At 53.3% G+C, this 17960-nt stretch overlaps 1 protein-coding gene across 1 annotated transcript in view; it reads left to right on the top strand.

Moving 5' to 3' along the window:
* MN1 (MN1 proto-oncogene, transcriptional regulator) overlaps window positions 1–15209 on the top strand; it is a 49596-nt gene extending 34387 nt beyond the window's left edge. Inside the window, exon 2 of the mRNA XM_070385934.1 lies at window positions 12254–15209. Within this exon, the coding sequence (XP_070242035.1) occupies window positions 12254–12435 (182 nt within the window). The 3' untranslated portion in view covers window positions 12436–15209. The remainder of the gene's footprint in view (window positions 1–12253) is intronic.
* Window positions 15210–17960: the final 2751 nt, after the last annotated feature.

Here is a 17960-nt window from a genome sequence, read left to right on the forward strand (position 1 = left end):
CTGGGTGGCTGCCCATCGCCTCCGGTGCCTGCCTTTCTCCTCTCTGATTGCATTCGTGGATGCTCTTGAGAATGTCTTTCTCAGAAAAAGAAAGAAATCTCTTTTTCTCTGGTCTAGATTTTTTTTTTTTAATTAGAGGATAATTGCTTTACAGTATTGTGTTGGTTTCTGCCATACAACAGCCATGAATGGACCATGTATGAACCATGTGTGAATCAGCCATGAATATACACATGTCCTCTCCCTCTTGAACCTCCCTCCCACCCCCCACCGCATTCCATCTTTCTAAGTTGCCACAGAGCACTGGGTTGAGCTCCCTGTGCTATACAGCAACTTCCCACAAGAATTTTTTTTTAACAACAGCCCCTGTCCCCTACAAGCAGCATTTTTACTGTCTCTTTAATTTTTAAATCAGTTTCTGCCATGGCCAGAGAAGGTAAACCAGGACCACATGAATGGGGAGGACATTTCTGATTCCCTACGGGTCACCATATGCGTTTTCACAGATCAGCAGTGTTATTGGCACACAAATACCTTTCTTGGGAGCATGTATTGAGCACCTACTGGCTGTTCCTTCCCACTTGTGTGAACCTGGACAAGTGATATCACCCCTCTAAGCCTTCAAGGATTGGCAAACTTTCTCTGTAAAGGGCCTGATGGTAAATATTTTAGGTTTGTGGGTTGTACAACCTCTGTCACAATGACTCAGCTCTGACACTATAGCGTGAACGCATCTATGGACAAAATGTAGACATTTGCGCATTATTATGTGCACATAAAACTTTATTTATAAAAACGGACAGTGGGCCGGACTCACCCCAGGGGTTGTAATATGCTAACGCTGGCTGGTTCTTCATCTGTGCAATGGGCTAAGAGAATAGAAGCTGCCCTCCAGGGTTCCGCTGAGGAAGGAGTCAGTTTAAAAGAACAAACACACGATAGGTGCCAACTAGCTCTTGTCTGTGAGTTGATTCTATCAAAGGTCAGTCACCCAGCAGCACTGCCCTGTTGGTATAGGCTCTCATTTCACAGATGGGGAAACTGCGAAGCAGAGGGATCAGGTGGCTTGCCCTCAACCCTTCTGTTCGTCAGTGGATAACCCGGGGTGCAGTTCTGCCGCTTTGTGCCTCAGCTTCCCTACCTGTATCCTCAGAGAGGACTCAGTGATGTAAAAGCACAGGCACAATGGCCACATCCATTGTGCCGAGGGGATGTGAGAGGTGGAGTCTCGTGGAGCCCACCAGCTGAGGCATGGCAGGGCTGGGAGTAGGACCGGAGCTGGGTTCCTTGGGGACTTGGGTTACAGGTGTCTGACTCAGAAGACGCCGGGGAGGAATGGCAGGTCCAATTGGACCGGCGCTCTCTCAGAGTATCGTTCTCATGGGGCTGCCATCCGATCCCCATGCTTGCTTAGAGTTGGGGAGCAAGGGACCTCGTCTCCAACGAGGGGAAGAGTTTCTTAGTCGGGTGTCTTGTGTCAGGGCTGGGATGGAGAAGGTGCAAGCCTCTTATTAATTCTGACAGATTCCCAAAGTTCCTCCCCTGTGTGGAAACCTTCCTCGGGTCTCCTTTGCAGGAACAAAGCCAGGCTCCTCTATCGGAGTCTCCAGTCCTCCACAACTGAGTCCAGTTGAGCTTTGCAGCCTCCTCTTCCTCTGTGTCCCCCAGGCCCTAAACTGGGGTCCCCAGGCTGACCTCTTACTCTTCTGAACCCATCACAGTGGGGTTGGAGCTCCCCTCTTGCTTCCCTTCAGGCAGAACTTTATGCCCATCCTCAAGCCCCGCTAGCATGTCCCTGCTCTGCAAAGTCTTGCCGGGTCCCTACCCGTTCGCCAGGGATTGTCTCTGTTCTGCAGTTACGTGTTTTCCAGCACATCTCCGGGGGCTCTCTGAGCCCAGCACCCAGCACACGGCCAGGAACATGCGTTTGCTTGTGATGTTTTAGCTTGTCATCATGTCGTTATCACCGTCTCAAGGACTCCCTCTTACTGGCTGCCCCCGGCCCGGTTTGGGGAAATGATCGTGGTAACCAGATATGGAGCATATCCTGGGTACCACGAATTTCATCCCCTCTCTGCAAGGCAGCAACAACCAGACTCAGTTTTTAGGTGAGGAAGACTGTTTTTAGGAGACTTGGGGAGTCAAGGCAGCTGATCATGGGCCACACAGCCCGGCACTGACAGGTTTGGTGTTTGAACCAACCTATCTCCAAAGGGCATGACTGTCCCTTGACTGACCCCCAAGCAGAGCCCTCTTGCGGGACACAGCAGCGCTATGGGAAGTTTCCTGGCCATGCGGGCCGCTTGCTGCCCTGCTGACCCAACTCGGGAAGATCTCAGAGCTTCTCCAGTGGGTGGATGACCAGGGCAGAGGACCCCGAGATCCTCCACCCAAAGCATCTGCGTTTTAAAAGCTTATTTTTAAAATTGAGACCTGTCACTGGATCTGGTTTCTCTTCCCACTGGCTGACAGCGTTTTGGTTCTAATTCTTTAGAAACATGGGTGTAGATTTGTCTTGTTTTCTAAAGATAATGGTTGAATGGCTCACCACACACAGGACAGAGTGGGGGAGCCCAGCGAGGTGTCGGCCCTGGTGTTATGCTGCCCCCAGTGTACGGGTGGAACACTGGGGCTCAGAGACGGACAGTGTCCTGCCCCAGGGGCACACAGCACTGGGCCCAGTGTCATGGGGAGGGGGGTGAATTGTGGGTGAGAAGGTAAGAAAACAGTGGGAAGGGCTGTGTTGGAGACAGGGCTGGAGTGAATCTCCAGTGTGATGATCACAGTGAAGAAGTGAAGTGAAAGTCGCTCAGGCGTATCCAACTCTTTGCGACCCCACGGACTTTACAGTCTGTGGAATTCTCCAGGCCAGAATACTGGAGTGGGTTGCCTTTCCCTTCTCCAGGGGATCTTCCCAACCCAGGGATTGAACCCAGGTCTCCCGCATTGCAGGAGGATTCTTTATCAGCTGAGCCACAAGGGGAATAATCATAGAAATACTAACAGCAGCTACTATTCCTTGGGCACCCTTGGTGTGTGGCAGTGTTTGAAGTACTTTGGTCGTTATTATCACTGGGCTCTCCCAACAGCCCTATGAGAAGAATACCGTCTCCCGCCCCATTCCACGGATGATGAAACTGAGGCAGGGAGATGTGAACATTTCCGAAGACAGCCCTGAAGCCCAGCACTCTGCATGGGCTATGCACAAGCAGCCTCGGTGTGCCCCTCGTGGATGCTGTCGGAAGGAAGGTGCAGGCTGAGGGGTGGGCTCAGCGCCCCCCCCGCCTGTCATGTCTCGGCAGCTGGCAGGCTGGGAGAGGCCCAGGGGTGCACAGGGCTACATCCGTCACAGGTCACTGGGCACGTGGCCGCAGGCGCCAGGAGGAGGAACCCGGAGGAGATGCCCAGGCTGGGGAGAGGGCTCTGGGGCTCACACACCGCCCTGGTGCCCCCTCCTTTGGGGCTGGGGAGGGTCCCCGGAATCCAGCCCCCCACCCCAGTCCCAGCCCCCGCCCCCCGCCAGCTCTCAGCAGCCTGGTCCCAGCGATGGCCTCTCTGCTTCGCCTCAGTGGAGCCCTCGGCCAGTTCTCAATCTAAATGACAGCTGCCCTCAGCCAAGTCAACTCCAATTAATTTCCGAAGGCTTCCAGGGGCCTGGCTGAGCCTCTCCCCAGACAGAGCTGCCCCAGTGGCTGGAGCAAGGCCCCTTCCTCACACTCGTGGGGCCTCCCGATTGTTGGTAGGGGGCCCTTCCTTCCTCTTCAGGAGCCTCCCGTGCGGGGCCGTGTCCTGCCTGTTCCCCAGTCCAAAGGGGCTGATGTGGAAACGCATGGTCAGCGTCCATGGAGAAGTCACTGAATGGGGTCTCGGGTTTTGTCCTGGGCTGCTGTATCACTGGGCTGTTGTTCTTAGTCCGTCTGCGTGCTTTCAGGGTCCTCTCCTTGGAAGGGGGAGCGTTGATCCAGAGAGAGAGAATGGGAGGGAGGGAGTGGGCAGAGGAGATGAGGACGAGGGAGGAAGGCGTGGACGAGAGAAAGGGACTGAGAAGGAGCGGGGTGGGAACGAGAATGATGGAGACGGAGAGGCTGTCCCCGCCCTTTGGCCGGGACATCTTGCTTTCTCCTATGACTCTGGCATCAGACAGGCCTGAGAGTGGCCTTGGCTCTGCCTCAGGCCAGCTGTGTGATTGTGAGCCAGTGATGTTCCCTCTCTGAACCTCAGCTTCCTCCCCCGTAAAATGCCTCCTCTCCCTGGGTGTTGGGTTGGTCCAGTGAGATTGGCCCGAGGCCCAGTCCCATACAGAGCCCGAGGTCAGCGTATGTCAGGGTGTCCCTTGCTTTCAGAGGGCACCTATCTCACCTTCCTGCCTTCACCGAATGTAAAATCTGACCACCCCAAAGGGATAGAAAAGATCTGGGGGCTTGTACATCTACTCAGTTCAGTTCAGTCGCTCACTCTTTGCGACCCCATGGACTGTAGCATGCCAGGCTTCCCTGTCCATCACCAACTCCCAGAGTTTGCTCAAACTCATGTCCATTGAGTCAGTGATACCATCCAACCATCTCATCCTCTGTCGTCCCCTTCTCCTCCTGCCTTCAATCTTTCCCAGCATCAGGGGTTTTTGCAATGAGTCTGTTCTTCACATCAGGTGGCCAAAGTATTGGAGCTTCACCTTTAGCATCAGTCCTGCCAATGAATATTCAGGACTGATTTCCTTTATGATTGATTGGTTGGATCTCCTTGCAGTCCAAGGGACTCTCAAGAGTCTTCTTCGACACCACAGTTCAAAAGCATCAATTCTTCAGTGCTCAGCTTTCTTTATAGTCCAACTCTCACATCCATGCACGACTACTGGAAAAACCATAGCTTTGACTAGACGGACCTTTGTTGGCAAAGTAACGTCTCTGCTTTTAAATATGCTGTCTAGTACGTCTACTCACCACTATCCATTTCTGAGTGTACCAGATAGGCCCAGAGAGTTGCCCAGGATCACACAGCACGCAGGGTGTCCCTTGCTTTTGGAGGGCACCTAGCTCACCCTCCTGCCTTCATTGAATGTGAATAATTCATTTAAATATTTCACGAATCTTTATCAGGTGCTTACTGCGTGCCAGCCCCCAGAGAGACCATGGGGAGCCTGTTGGGTGTGTTGGCTCTGGGGGGTCTCTGTCCAGGCCAGGCTTCTCTGAACTTTACTGGTGGGAATGTTACCCCTTCTACAAATGGGAAAGCGGAGGCTGGGGAAAGTGCCAGGGGCTGAGATGCAGACATCAGGTCCTCTGATTCCCAAATCTCCCCATGATGTTTTCCATCTTTGGTGACCTATTGATAAGGGGCCGGGAATTCAGGATTCCCTCTCTGCCAGGGGAGGTGTGTCGCCAGTTCACTGTAGCTGGTGGGGCGGTCGCTGGTGGCGTCATTCCTGTTATTGTGGCTGGTGGCAGGGGTGCCATTTGCAAGCAGGGGGAGTTGGGGACACATCACCATGAGGCTGACAAGCCAGGTTGATGGTAGGAGTCAGCAGAGGTGAGGAGCGAGGTGGGGGAGAGGGGGTGTTCAAGGCAAAAGAAACATCAGGAGCAGAGGGGTGGAGGTGGGAAGGATCAGGCTTCTCTGAGAGGCTTTATAGCTGAGATAAGGCTAGAGGCCCAAGAAAGCAGCAGGCGAGGTCATGGGACGCTGGAGATTTTATCTTGGGGGCACTGGGGAGGCATGGAAGGTTTCAGCAGGAGGGGAGGGGCTGTTCTGTTTGGTGTTCTAGAGTTTCTCACCTTACTCTCAGGGAAGAGGGGTGTGTGTGCCAGTGTGGAAGCAGATAGAGTGGCAAGGTGGTCCCTGCAGGCAGGTGTGGGGGGCCTGGACCGGGGTGGGAGCAGCAGGACGGGAGAGAAGTGGGTGGTGAAGTTTGAAGGCAGCCCTTCATTCCCTGATGCTGGACTTTAAGCTTGGGGCAGACTGATGCCCAGCAGTAGCCTGGGTGCAATGGCCTGGCCTTTAGGACTAGAAGCTAGGAGCGTCTGTGGGGGGACATGGATGTGTCTAGGGGCCCTAAGGGACTCCCAGGCTTCGGGACAGAGGTGCTGAGAACAGGCGGCTCAGCGGCTCAGCCCTGTGCCTTTCTGGCCTGCCGGCTCTGCTTCAAGGCCCAGCGGCCCAGTCCCTAGCTGAGTGGCAGCTGTCACAGACACCAGAGTCTCCCCCACACCCACCCGCCCCCCGTCCCTTCCAGGTCCAAATAAAGGAAAAACCAAAATACATTTCCCTTTGTCGGAATCCGGCGAGGGTGAGCTGGTGAGCCGGGCGAGAGTCATTCGCTATTGTGTTCTGGGGCCCACACTGCTCCTTACATAAGCTTCGAGTTAAAAATACGCATGGAATTCTAATTCGCCTCTCTGCCTGGGATTGTACCCTGGAGGGGCACCCCCAACCCCCAGCCTCTGGCGGGCAGGGGGCAGGGCAGGCCCCTGGCCCCCAAGGAGACAGAGAAACTGCCCCACGGCACAGGGCCGGCGCCTGGCCACACTAGCTCTTCCTGCCTCCAAAGCCCCGGGCTGTTGAAGTGTCGTGAGTATTATAAAAATCCTAAATGGCAACCCACTCCAGTAGTCTTGCCTGGAGAATCCCAGGGACGGGGGAGCCTGGTGGGCTGCAGTCCATGGGGTCGCACAGAGTCGGACACGACTGAAGCGACTTAGCAGTAGCAGCAGCAGCAAGAGCAGCTAACCTTTTCTGAGGGTGCATCACGTGCTAAAGTCTTCACCTGTGGGATTGCACTTTATCCTCCTCCAAGCCCCTGAATAGTTTCCCATTTTACAGCCCAGGTTAACACCTTGCTTAGGCCACACTCTGAATTAGCATCCAGGGGGGCCCTGACCCGGGTGCTATCTGGAGCCCACCCTTGACCCCCATAATCTGGCCTTCCTTCTGGGGACGGGGTGCTGAAGAACAGAAGATGACCAGTCAAAAGCCCCCTCTTTGAGGGTTCAAGAACAAAGTGGTGGCCATGGGTACCGCCGAGGCAGCACTTAAGCTGCTATGGGAGGGGTTGGGGGGTGGCGGTGGGAGGTGGGTGGCGACTACCACCCCACAGAGTTCTGGATGCCTGAGCACATGGCTGACCCAGACTGGAACCCATTCCTGAGGATAGTGAGTGCAGAGCAAAGCAGTGACAAGGCCTGCTTTGCTGACGTTAAAAAAAGAAACACCCATGCCCTTCCATGGGTGGCACCTCAGGAAGTGAAATTAACAACGAGACGTCCCCAGGTAAAGATAGGAGCATCTTTTCCCTTCTCCCTTTCACCCCAGCCTTGGCTGGCCAGCCCAAGGGTCACCCAGCCGTCCCCGTTAGCGCTCTGACCAGCCGTCCCAGCCCTGCCGGTCCCTGCAGGGCTGGTCCACAACCACACAGGGCAGTCCTCCTGGCGATGGCGGGAGCGCTGTGTGCTAAGCACTTTACATGGATCGTTTCACTTAATCCTCGTCCCTGCCTCCGTGACGGCCAGTCCTATTATTTCCCCCATTTCCTGGGACTGAGGTTCTGAGAGATGAAGGGGTGATGTGCCCGAAGGTCCCACGTTCCACAGTCGGCAGGCCGCGATGGTTGCAGAACCCACCGGAGGAATGGAATTCCATCCGTTATTCACACGGTCACTTTCTGGGCAACGGCTCAAGGTTCTCTCCTTCCCTTCGTGGAATTTACGGGATAGGGAAGCGCTGAAGACAAAATCCGACGTGGCCTTGTGTCGGCATCAGGGTGAGCCCGAAGCAGCTGGTAGGGTGATACCAGGTCAGTGGCGTTTAGGGAGGGGTGGCTGAGAAGGGGCTGGATAGTTCAGCCAGGGCTTGTGCACAGGGGGAAGCGGCGGGGAGAGCCTTTAGGGAGAGGAGAAGCGAGGCGTCCCAGCTTCAGGCCCTGCCCTGTGCCTGCGGACTCAGGTGGTACCTTCCGGCCATTAGAGTGCCTGTGTGCTTGCTTAGTCATGTCTGACTTTGTGACCCCATGGGCTGTATCTCACCAGGCTCCTCTGCCCATGGGATTTTCCAGGCAAGAATACTGGAGTGGGTTGCTGTTTCCTCCTCCAGTGGATCTTCCCTACCTGGGTATCTAACCCACGTCTCTTGTGTCTCTTGCGTTGGCTAGGCAGATCCTTAACCACTGCACCACTTGGGAAGCCCGGCCGATTGGGGGATGACCTTAAAAACTGCCCCTCGGGCCTTCTTTGCTGGGCAGGCACGCCATCCTGTCCAGTGAGCAGGAAGCCCCTCATCTCAGCCCCTGTGGCTGCCTGGGTTGAGGCACCTTGTGGTTATAATTTTGAGTCAATGCCACCCTTGCCTCAGGAACTGACCCCCACAGGCAGGGCGTCATCAGCTCTTTCTCTTTTATAAAAAAATTTTTTAGTCAGTTCCCCCCACACACATAATTTTATTTAGTCAGTTTTGTTTGTGCTGGGTCTTTGCTGCTGTGTGGGCTTTTCTCTGGCTGCAGCCAGCAGGGGGGTTTTCTGGTGGCGGCGCGCAGGCCTCTCGTGGTGGTGGCTTCTCTTGCGGAGCGCAGATTCTGGGCTCTCAGGCTTCGGTGGTTGCGGGTCCTGAGCTCTAGGGCGCAGGCTCAGTAGTGTGCGCGGACTTAGTTGCTCCGCAGCATGTGGGACCTTCCTGGACCAAGGATCGAACCCATGTCTCCTGCACTGGCAGGTGGATTCCTTACCACTGAGCCACCAGGGAAGCCCAGCTCTTTCTCTTGCCTGGCCTCCTCCAGCAGCCTAGAGCCACGCCCATGGGAATCGCGCCCCCCTCCCCTAAGCTATAGATGAGGAAACTGAGGCCATGCAGGAGGGGGCCAGTGGCCCAGGTTGGAGGATCTGGGGTTCCATCTCAGCCCGACCCTTCGAGGAAGCCCATTCTGAAAGGAGAGGGCGGGTCGCAGAGCTGGCGACCTGGCCTCGGGTGAGCCCTGGGCAGCTCCTTGTCCCTTGGGGCCTCAGTCTTCCCATCTGTCAAATAGGGCTGAAAGTCCCTTCACAGTCAGCATGCCGGGGGCCCAGCTGAGCTGAACAGGCCAGACCCGCCCCTCCCCCATGCCGCCACAGTCTGATGGGGGAGGCCGACAGCCAGCAAGGGAGATCAGGACAACACCCAGCGGGTTCTGCGGTGTCTGCCAGTGCCGGGCGCTGAGTAACCCCAGGGTCTCTCCCAACCCTGGGAGCTGGGCGAGGGGGGCGGCTTTTATCTCTGGGTCCTAGTGTGGGGGCTGGCCCGTCTGCTGCTCCCGAGGAGGGTGGACGGAAGGCCCCTCCCCGCCCCGGGCCAGGGCAGGCCCTGACTTGAGGTGGCTCCTGCAGGGCTGATTTATCGGCAGCCCAGGGGAGCTGCGGTCCGAGGGCATGTTGGGTCCCCCCAGCTGGAATGGACCCAGCGGGAGGATGAGTTTGGTCATGCTTGGGTTGTTGAGAACCGAAGAGTCATATTCTCTGCTAGAAATGTTTCCCGTGGATACCAGACTCGCTCGCTTGTCCCAGGCAGAGGGGCCGGGAGACCTCCTCCCATGCACATGCCCTGTGATGCCAGGCAAGCCCCTCACCCTCTCTGAGCCCCAGGTGCCCCCTCTCAAGTGGGGAGAAGGGTCCCCCCACTGCTGGGTTTGCTGGGGGATGGCATTAGATAATACACGGACGTGTTCAGCTGTGTGCCTGCCACGCCCTCATTAAATCCACCCCAAGTAAGAAGAGCAGCTGTCTCTGGTTTTGGCGCATGGCGTGCATTTGAGTTGTCTGTTATCTTGGGAAGAGAGCATCTTTAGGAAACATGGCCATTTGGGGCAATCTGGAACCATCGCTGAGCAAACCCAGCTCCTGTGAGAGTCTTGGCCCTCCTGTGTCTGTCTTTCTGGTGAATCAGCCGCAGAGCCAGGAAGCCGGGTGTTCAGAGCTCACGTCTGGGTCTTGTCTGTCTTTAGCTGTTGAAAATTTTGGCAGGGATCTCCGTTTCCTACCTGTAAAATGGGCACAAGCTTTGCTGTGTTGGCTCCTTGAAATAATGTATAAAGTGAAATAAGGAACCCCTTTCAGAATTTCTCTTTCTCCACCCTCTGATAGATGCTACTTCTTCTCCCAAATCCAAATCTTGCAATGCTCAGAACAAAATACCCGCAACGGTGTTAAGCAGCAGGGTGTCACTGGAAGCAAGGCAAGCGTGGGCTCAGAGTGGAGATGTGAGGGCTGTGCATCAGCATGGCTGGAATCCAGGGCCTGCTGGGGGCAAGGGGACCCCGAATCTGACATCGCTAGCTTCCTGGGGTCACAGCATCACAGTTCTAACTGACGTTGAAACCTTAGGCTCAGCTTCCCTGCCCACGAAATGGGCAAAGACTCCCGTTTCATGGTCAGGGACACGCCCAGCTGGCTAGTCTGAAGGAGGGGACCAGGCTTGAAGGCTTCTAGATGCTCGCAAGGGCTGCCTCTCCAACCCCAGACATGAATGACAGTCTCAGCAGCCCTGCCTGGGAATATGTCTGTGTGCCAGGACACCTGTGACAAGACCCCAAGGGAGGCAGCATCACCCTCACTTTACCAGTGAACAGAACTGAGGGTCAGAGAGGGAAAAGTGTCAGACCCTGTGCACACAGCAGTGGGGCTGGGATTCAGGCTGCAGTCTCTGACTCCAAAGTGACTGGGCTCTGACGCTGTTTTCCCAGCCTCACTGTCAGATGCAGAAGGAGGAGGAGGAACAAGAGAGTGCCTTGTTTCCTGCTGGAATTTGCAGGCTCACCACCATGCCTGGCACATAGTAGGGTGGCAGTGAAGTCTTCGTAGTTGAATGAAGCAAAGAAGAGGGAGAGAATCTTCCCTCCCAGCCCCAGCTCCTCCCAAGAACGCAGGTTCCCAAGCGGGATGTCTTTGGGGCTTCGGGGTGGGGACCCCAAACCCAGTTAGTCACGCCTGGCCTTGGCTGCCTGGGCCCGTCCCTCTGGGAGGATTGTTCTCTGCAGGCCATGGCTCAGCTCTCGGGGGAAGCCTGCCCCCCTCCACCCCCCCAGATCCCAGAGGGCGGGATGGGTGGGGTGACTCCTGCCTGGCGCAGGGCCCAGGCTGGGCCTGCGTAGTGTGCTGAGGAGGGCGGGCCGGTCATGGAGTTCAGTATCTGGGTGTGCTCCCTCGGCCGGAGCTGGGCCCCCACCCCCAAGGCCTGCTCTTCTCACTTTTGCTGAGTCAGAAGTTCACTATCCGTCTATCTTCAAACCCCACTCTGCTCCTGGCTGGCTGTGTGACCTTGGGCAGGTCACCTTGCCTCTCTGAGAGTCAGACTCTGAAAATGGAACAATGAGACTAATCATGATTTAATAGGCCTCAGAACAGAACTGTGGGTCACTGGGCAACAGTAAATTAGAAGTCCTCTGAACTGACTGTTCTCTTCCTTCCCTGTCCTAGGACTCCCAATTCCTGTTGTCTTCTAATATAGTTTATACTAGGTGTGAATGGTTGTCAAATTTCTTTCCCCTCAAAGATGTCTAATCAAAGCATGGCTATGGTCTATGCTGTTTCTGGTGCTGTATGACTGAATGAGAAGGAAATTGAGGGCATTTTCTTTGCGGGTGTAGGAGAGGAGTGGACTCCCTTACCTCTATCACTGAAAGTTCTTTCATGCAGCAGCTGGGGATGGGCAAAGGCATTCATGTTGCTGGAGAGTCCACACTCTTAGTCTCTACTGCTCTGAGCAGTTTGGTACTTCATGAGGGGGTTCCCAGCACATAGCAGCCCCTTAGCAAATGTCTGTCTAGCGGATGACAAGAGAATGGGTTATATTCTAGACCTGAATGATCCTCCCCACTCTTATTTAATTCATTGCATCTGATGAACTCCTACATATCCCTCAGTACTCAGTTGAGATATGCCTCCTCCAAGAAGCCTTCCTAACTTACTTCAGGAGCAGTTAATATTTTGGGAACTCTAGTCCATCAGAGATGGGCAAACTCTGAGTTTATCCTGCCTAACTCTTCTATTTTCCAAGGTGGTGGAGAAAAACAGACCCAAGAGGGAGGGGTCTTCCCTTGGCTAAAGTGTGACAGCCCAAGTCAAAGGCAACAGCACGAGGGTTCAAACCAAGCGACTTTAGATCTCCTTGGGCTGTCTTTAGGCACAAAAAAAGGGCCTGGACTTGTCCTATCCTCCTGCCTCTGCCACTCTGTCCCCATCAGGGCCTCTTGCAGAGTCAAGCAAGCAGCTAACATTCTGTCTTCCTTCTTTCTCTGCAGCCCACGACCTCCCTGCGAACAAGGCCTCGGCACCCCAGCCCGGCAGCCATTTGCAGTGCCTGTCTGTCCACTGCACAGACGACGTGGGTGATGCCAAGGCCCGAGCCTCTGTGCCCACCTGGCGGTCCCTGCACTCCGACATTTCCAACAGATTCGGGACATTCGTGGCCGCCCTGACTTGAAGTGACAAGAAATACCCCCTCCCCCAACCAGGCCCTCCCTTCCCCCTTTCTCTCTCCTCTCCCCCCTTCACCTGACCCCGCCCCTACCTGCCCCCACCACGTGAATTCGAAAGGGCCACTATTGCTGAGTGGGTGATTTCTTTTTTTCTAGGTTGGTACCTGCTTAGTGGCATATGGACCGGAAGGGGTTAATTTAAAGGGGAAAAAAAAAAAAACCTCAAAAATTTTTTTTTAAAAAAGAAACTCTGTCTGCCACGGTATGTTACCAGTGTTAACCCTTCTGCAGTTAGCAAACTTTTGCTGAAGCATTTTCTTCCTGCTAGATAATTCCCATTTTTTTTTTCTGTAATCTTGGCATACGTTTTTTTAGATGACCTCTTTCCTTGTTTTATTTTCGTGCTGCTGTATGTCCAAGTATTGTTATTTCATAATAAGACAAGAGTTGCTTTCCTTTTTAATTCTCTTTTAGTCTTGTTCCTCCCTACCTCCTTTTTTTTTTTTTTCCTTTTTCCTTTTGCTTTGTTCACTGCTTATTAAAATGGAAATCCTGGAGAATAGTAGTTCTGGAATATTGCCGGGTGAGAGTCAAATTGTCATCACAATATTATATATTGACACCCAACTGTCATCAGTCAGGCAGGAGCCAAACAATTAATGCCCCCCTTAGGTATTCCGCCTGAGATTTTGTTTTGTCTGTTCCCTAAGAAAATAGACATATATATTTTCATTCCTACAAGCACACGCTCAGCCTTCAGCTCCGTTCTCTCTTTTGCTGGGAGCTGCCTTTCACTGCGATGGAGGTGATGACGTGTCCAGCCTGCTTCTGTGGGAAGCAGTTGGAATATTCGACTGTGGTGTTTTCTCTCCTTTTCTGGGCCTCTGCACCAACGCCCAGGCCCTGAATTTTCACGCTGTGCGGAGCATCCCTGGTCCGCACGGGGATGGTGGCAGGCTCCCGCTCTGCTCTGGGCCAGGTCGGCTGGGTCTGGGGTGTTTGAGCTGAAGGGTCAGGTCTCAGCCTTGACCTTTCCCGACGTCTGTGGCCAACCAGGCATCGGGGCCAGAAAGAGTGGTTCCTGGGTCATCCCCCACTTCTCCCCGTTCTGGGCCGCCCCCGCATCCCTGGGAGGGCCCAGCACTTTTTGGAGGAGCTGGTTGAGTAAAGGAGCCCCCAGGCTCTCTTGGCCAAGCCCCCTTCCTGCCTCCCAGCCTGTGTGTCTTCTTTGGAGGAGTTTGCAGATTCCCGAGGGCTAGAGAGGAGAGAAAGGGACTGCAACAAGTGACTTTGATTCTTGGCCTTTTTCTTTTTTTAAAACCCCAGAATCCCCTCTCCCGCTTTTGGTGTAATCTTAGCCTGCTGCAAAACCAGAGCCATGTCCTGAGCATCTCCTGAAGGAATGACTTCTTTGAGCAGAGGTGAAGGAGCGGCTGGGTGAGCAGGGACCCAGCTGAGGCCTCTTACCCGGTGCTCCCAGAGCAGCCGTCAGGGGAGGCCCGGCGCGGGCAGGGGAGGCTTTCTTTGGGTGCTGCTGATGACCGCAAAGGGCTTGTGTGATTCACGGGGGTGGTGGGGGTGGCCCAGATTCCAGGGTGGGCCAGCCAAGGAGTGACTGACACCACGTCACCCAAATCTGTAACTCTTCTGCTCAATTTCAATTTCTGAGCATCTTACTAAATGCTCCATTTTGAGCTTCACGCCCCCTCCATCCTTCCCCCTACCCCTGCCCCATGTCCCCAGAGTTTTCAGACCCGGCTTTTTTTTTTTTAAGCAAGTGACCTGAAGGCTTTGCGCTCACCATACAACACCCACATTGTTTATTTCAAAGAACTTTTTAGCAAAGGGAGAAGAGCATCCAGAAAAATCTGGCTCTTTCCACTTCCCCCTCCTCGTCTTTCCTCCTGCTGGCCCTTTTGGCTCGGGGTCTGAGTCTGGACCGTCTGAAGTTCCTGCATGGGCAGTTTGACCTGGGTTGGCCCCGGCCCCTGCAGAAGGCAGGCAGGAGCAGCTGGTGTGGACTGATCAAAGAGAAGAAGGTGGGAGCTCACCCAGTGAAGGAGAGAAAGGGGCAGGGAACCTCCCCTCCTGCAGTGGGCTGCGGGAGGGCCAGCCATGGTCCAAGCGAAACTCCACGCCCCCTCTGATTCCGCAATGTACAGCTGTTTGAGAGCTTCATCCTTTTATTTCTTAAACAGGAATGATTTCTCCTTAATTGCTTAAGGCCGGGGAGCCAAGTGTCTTGACTTCTGTCTTTGACTTTCCCTGCGTTGAGGCCATCAGCTCATGGTCCTGGCAACCTCGGAAACCCCTGAAGTTTTCAACTTTCTCGCTCCCCACGACCCCAGAATGGAACAGCTTTAAAAATAGCCTTAAGCAAAAGGATGTTATTTCACTAGATTTGGTTTAATGGAAAGAATAAAAGTAAATTAAAAACACACCCAACCCACGAGACTCCACAAACACTGGTAATCGGTACTGCATAGCAAAACTCTTCGGGAAAGAATATGAAAACGTTATTGCACATGTAAAATATGGAAACTTAACTCTGCTGTGTGTTAGGCAATCCTGTAATCTTTTTTGACTCTTAAAAGAAATTCATTTCTGAAATGCTTGGTTGGAAGACTGTGACAATAGCTCATGAAATTGAGTGTTATTTTTTTCTTTCTTTTTTTAAAAAAATATGTAAAGTGCAGTCTTCTGTATTCATGCATATTGTATATACCTGTATATGTTTTCCTGAGCAGCTAAATAACAATAAATATGACGTTAATGGTGACTGTGGTACATTTGTGGGCGGGGCTTGCCTTATTTTTCCCCATCCCCTCCCCTTTTACCTGGTCATTGTTTTACTCAGTCGTGTCCCACTCTTTTTTTTTTGGCGGGGGGGACCCCATGGACTGTAGCCTGCCAGGCTCCTCTGTCCAGGCATGGAATTCTCCAGGCAAGAATTCTGGAATGGGTTGCTATTCTCTTCTCCAGGGGAACTTCCTGACCCAGGGATCAAACCCAGGTTTCCTGCACTGCAGGCAGATTCTTTACCATCTGAGTCACCAGGGAAGCCCATGGAGGATGGGAATGTGGGTCTGGATGCTGTAGTGTGTGTGTGTGTGTGTGTGCGTGTGCGTGCGCGCGCGCGTGCCCACGTGTGCATTGATGCTGTTCTAAGTTGGGTCAACTCAGACCCTCTCTCTGTGGCAGAGGAGGGGCAGCTGTCCTGTGCACTCTGGTGTATTTAGCGTTGTTCCTGGGCTCTGCCCACCAACTGCCAGCAGCATCTCTTCTCCTCCCGCTTCCCTTGCAACAGCTCCAAATGTCTCCAAGCATGGCTCAGTGTCTGTGCAGGACATGAGCCCCTGGAGCTGGGGAACCACTGGTGCAGGAGGGAGGCAGGGGCAAGGGGCTGCGCTGGGTGGTGGTCATTCTTTTGGGCCCCAGTGTTCAGGTCCCAGGAAGCTTCATTAACCTCTGGCAGGTTTCACAGGTGCTCGGCGCCTCTGTTTCCTCATCCACCATGTGAGCGCTCGTGGAGTCGTTCTCGGAGACGGTGCGTGTGGACGCAGCACATGGGCGGGCTCCAGATACGGAAACTGTTAGCGTCATGTCGATCAGCTCATGGTGCAGCTGATGGTGTTTTGGAGGTGGGCGCTTCTGCATCGGGGGCTGCTTCCTTGGCAGCCCTGCGCCATGGACAAGTGGTTTACCCCACCTCCATTTTCTTATCTGTGTGTATGTGTGGGTGTTAGCTGCTCAGTTGTGCCCAACTCTTGGCCAACTCGTGGACTGCAGCTCGCCAGGCTCCTCTGTCCGTGGGATTTTCCAGGCAAGATACTGAAGAGGGTTGCCATTCTCTTCTCCAGGGGATCTTCCCAACCCAAGAATTGAACCCACGTCTCCCACTTTACAGGAAGATTCTCTACCGTTTGAACCACCAGGGAAGCCCTTTCTTATGTCTAAACTGGAGCAAATGAAGGAATTCCCTGGTGGCCTAGTGGTTAGGATTCTGCACTTTCACTGCCATTGCCTGGGTTTAATCTCTGGTCTGGGAACAAAGATCTTGAAAGCTGCAAGGCACGGCCAAAATAAATAAATAAAAATTTAAATAATAAATAAAATGGAGTAAATCACATCTAGCTTGAAGTTTACCATGAGCACTAGCTCACAGGCCCTGTAACACTCTGGCTGTCCCATGGGCTTCCCTTTGGGCAGCAGGTTCACTCTGGCACCTACAGCCTTAGACTTGAGGTCATAGCAGACCTTTAGTCTCCAAAGGGAGAAGTGTGGTGGGGAGGAGACAGACAAGGCAAATAAATTGACAGGTACCAGTGAGGAGAATATGCCCAGTCGCCAACTATAGGACGAGGGATGAATGTCACTCCCAGAGATCCATGAACCCCACGTTGGAGGCTTAGGGAAGGTTTCCTCCAATGGTCATGCCCAGGTAGGGTTTTGAAGGATGAATAGGAGTTCACCTTATTCATCCCAGCATACAGTGGACCCTGATTTGGCAGAAATTTTGTTGTATTTTTTTTCCCTTCAGTTTAAAAAGTTTTCTTATACAGTTGACCCTTGGGCAATATGGGTTTGAAGCGTGTGGGTCCACCTACAGGCAAATGTTTTTCAATAGTAAATACTACCTACAGTCCTACACAATTGGAACTGGTTGAATCCATGGACGCAGAACCACAGATTTGGAGGAACCAGATATAAGGAAAACTGACTATCAGCGACATGCAGATTTTCCACCGAGGACAAGTCAGCACCCCGAAATCCCTTGTGGTTCAGGGGTCAACAGTTACACAACAGTGTACTTGTCAGAATGTAAAGTCTTAAGACTGTGGCCTCTCTATTCACTATAATCTGGAGGAGCTCAAAAGTCTCTTCAAGCTTGAAAGATCTGTTCAAAGTGAGAGTGGTACGTGAGCGTGTTTGGTACCCAAGGAAGGGAAGAAAGATGAGAGAATGATGAGCACTGAAGGATGGGCATTTGAGAGCCTTCAGATTGATGTGAAACGAATGGATGATAAAGTGAAGGGGTTCACATCTCCGAGGATTCATTAACCAAAAGGATCACTGACTGGCATATTGAGGGGAAGGCATGGGATCCTGTGATACCGATGGGGCTTCACACTGAGGTGTGTGTTGGCCCCGAGGAGGGCAGGGTGGGACTCAAGCTTCAGGCTGGTGCATCTGGCAGGTTGGTTTTTCCATATTAACAGAAACACTGTCTTGCCATCGACTGGATAATGAATGGGTAAACAAAATGTGATATATTCATACAATGGAATATTATTTAGCCATAGAAATGTGAACTTTGAAAATATTGGACTAAGTAGTCTGACACAAAAAGTCCACAGATTATATGATTCCATTTATATGAAATGTCTAGAAAAGGCAAAGCCATAGAGACAAAGTGGTTGTTCAGTCACTCAATTGTGTCCGACTCTGCGGCACCATGGACTGCAGCGCGCCAGGCCTCCCTGTCCGTCAGCAACTCCCGGAGCTTACTCAAACTCATGTCCGTTGATTC

The sequence above is a fragment of the Bos mutus genome, chromosome 17, assembly GCF_027580195.1.
Source record: "Bos mutus isolate GX-2022 chromosome 17, NWIPB_WYAK_1.1, whole genome shotgun sequence".
Classification (NCBI taxonomy): domain Eukaryota; kingdom Metazoa; phylum Chordata; class Mammalia; order Artiodactyla; family Bovidae; genus Bos; species Bos mutus.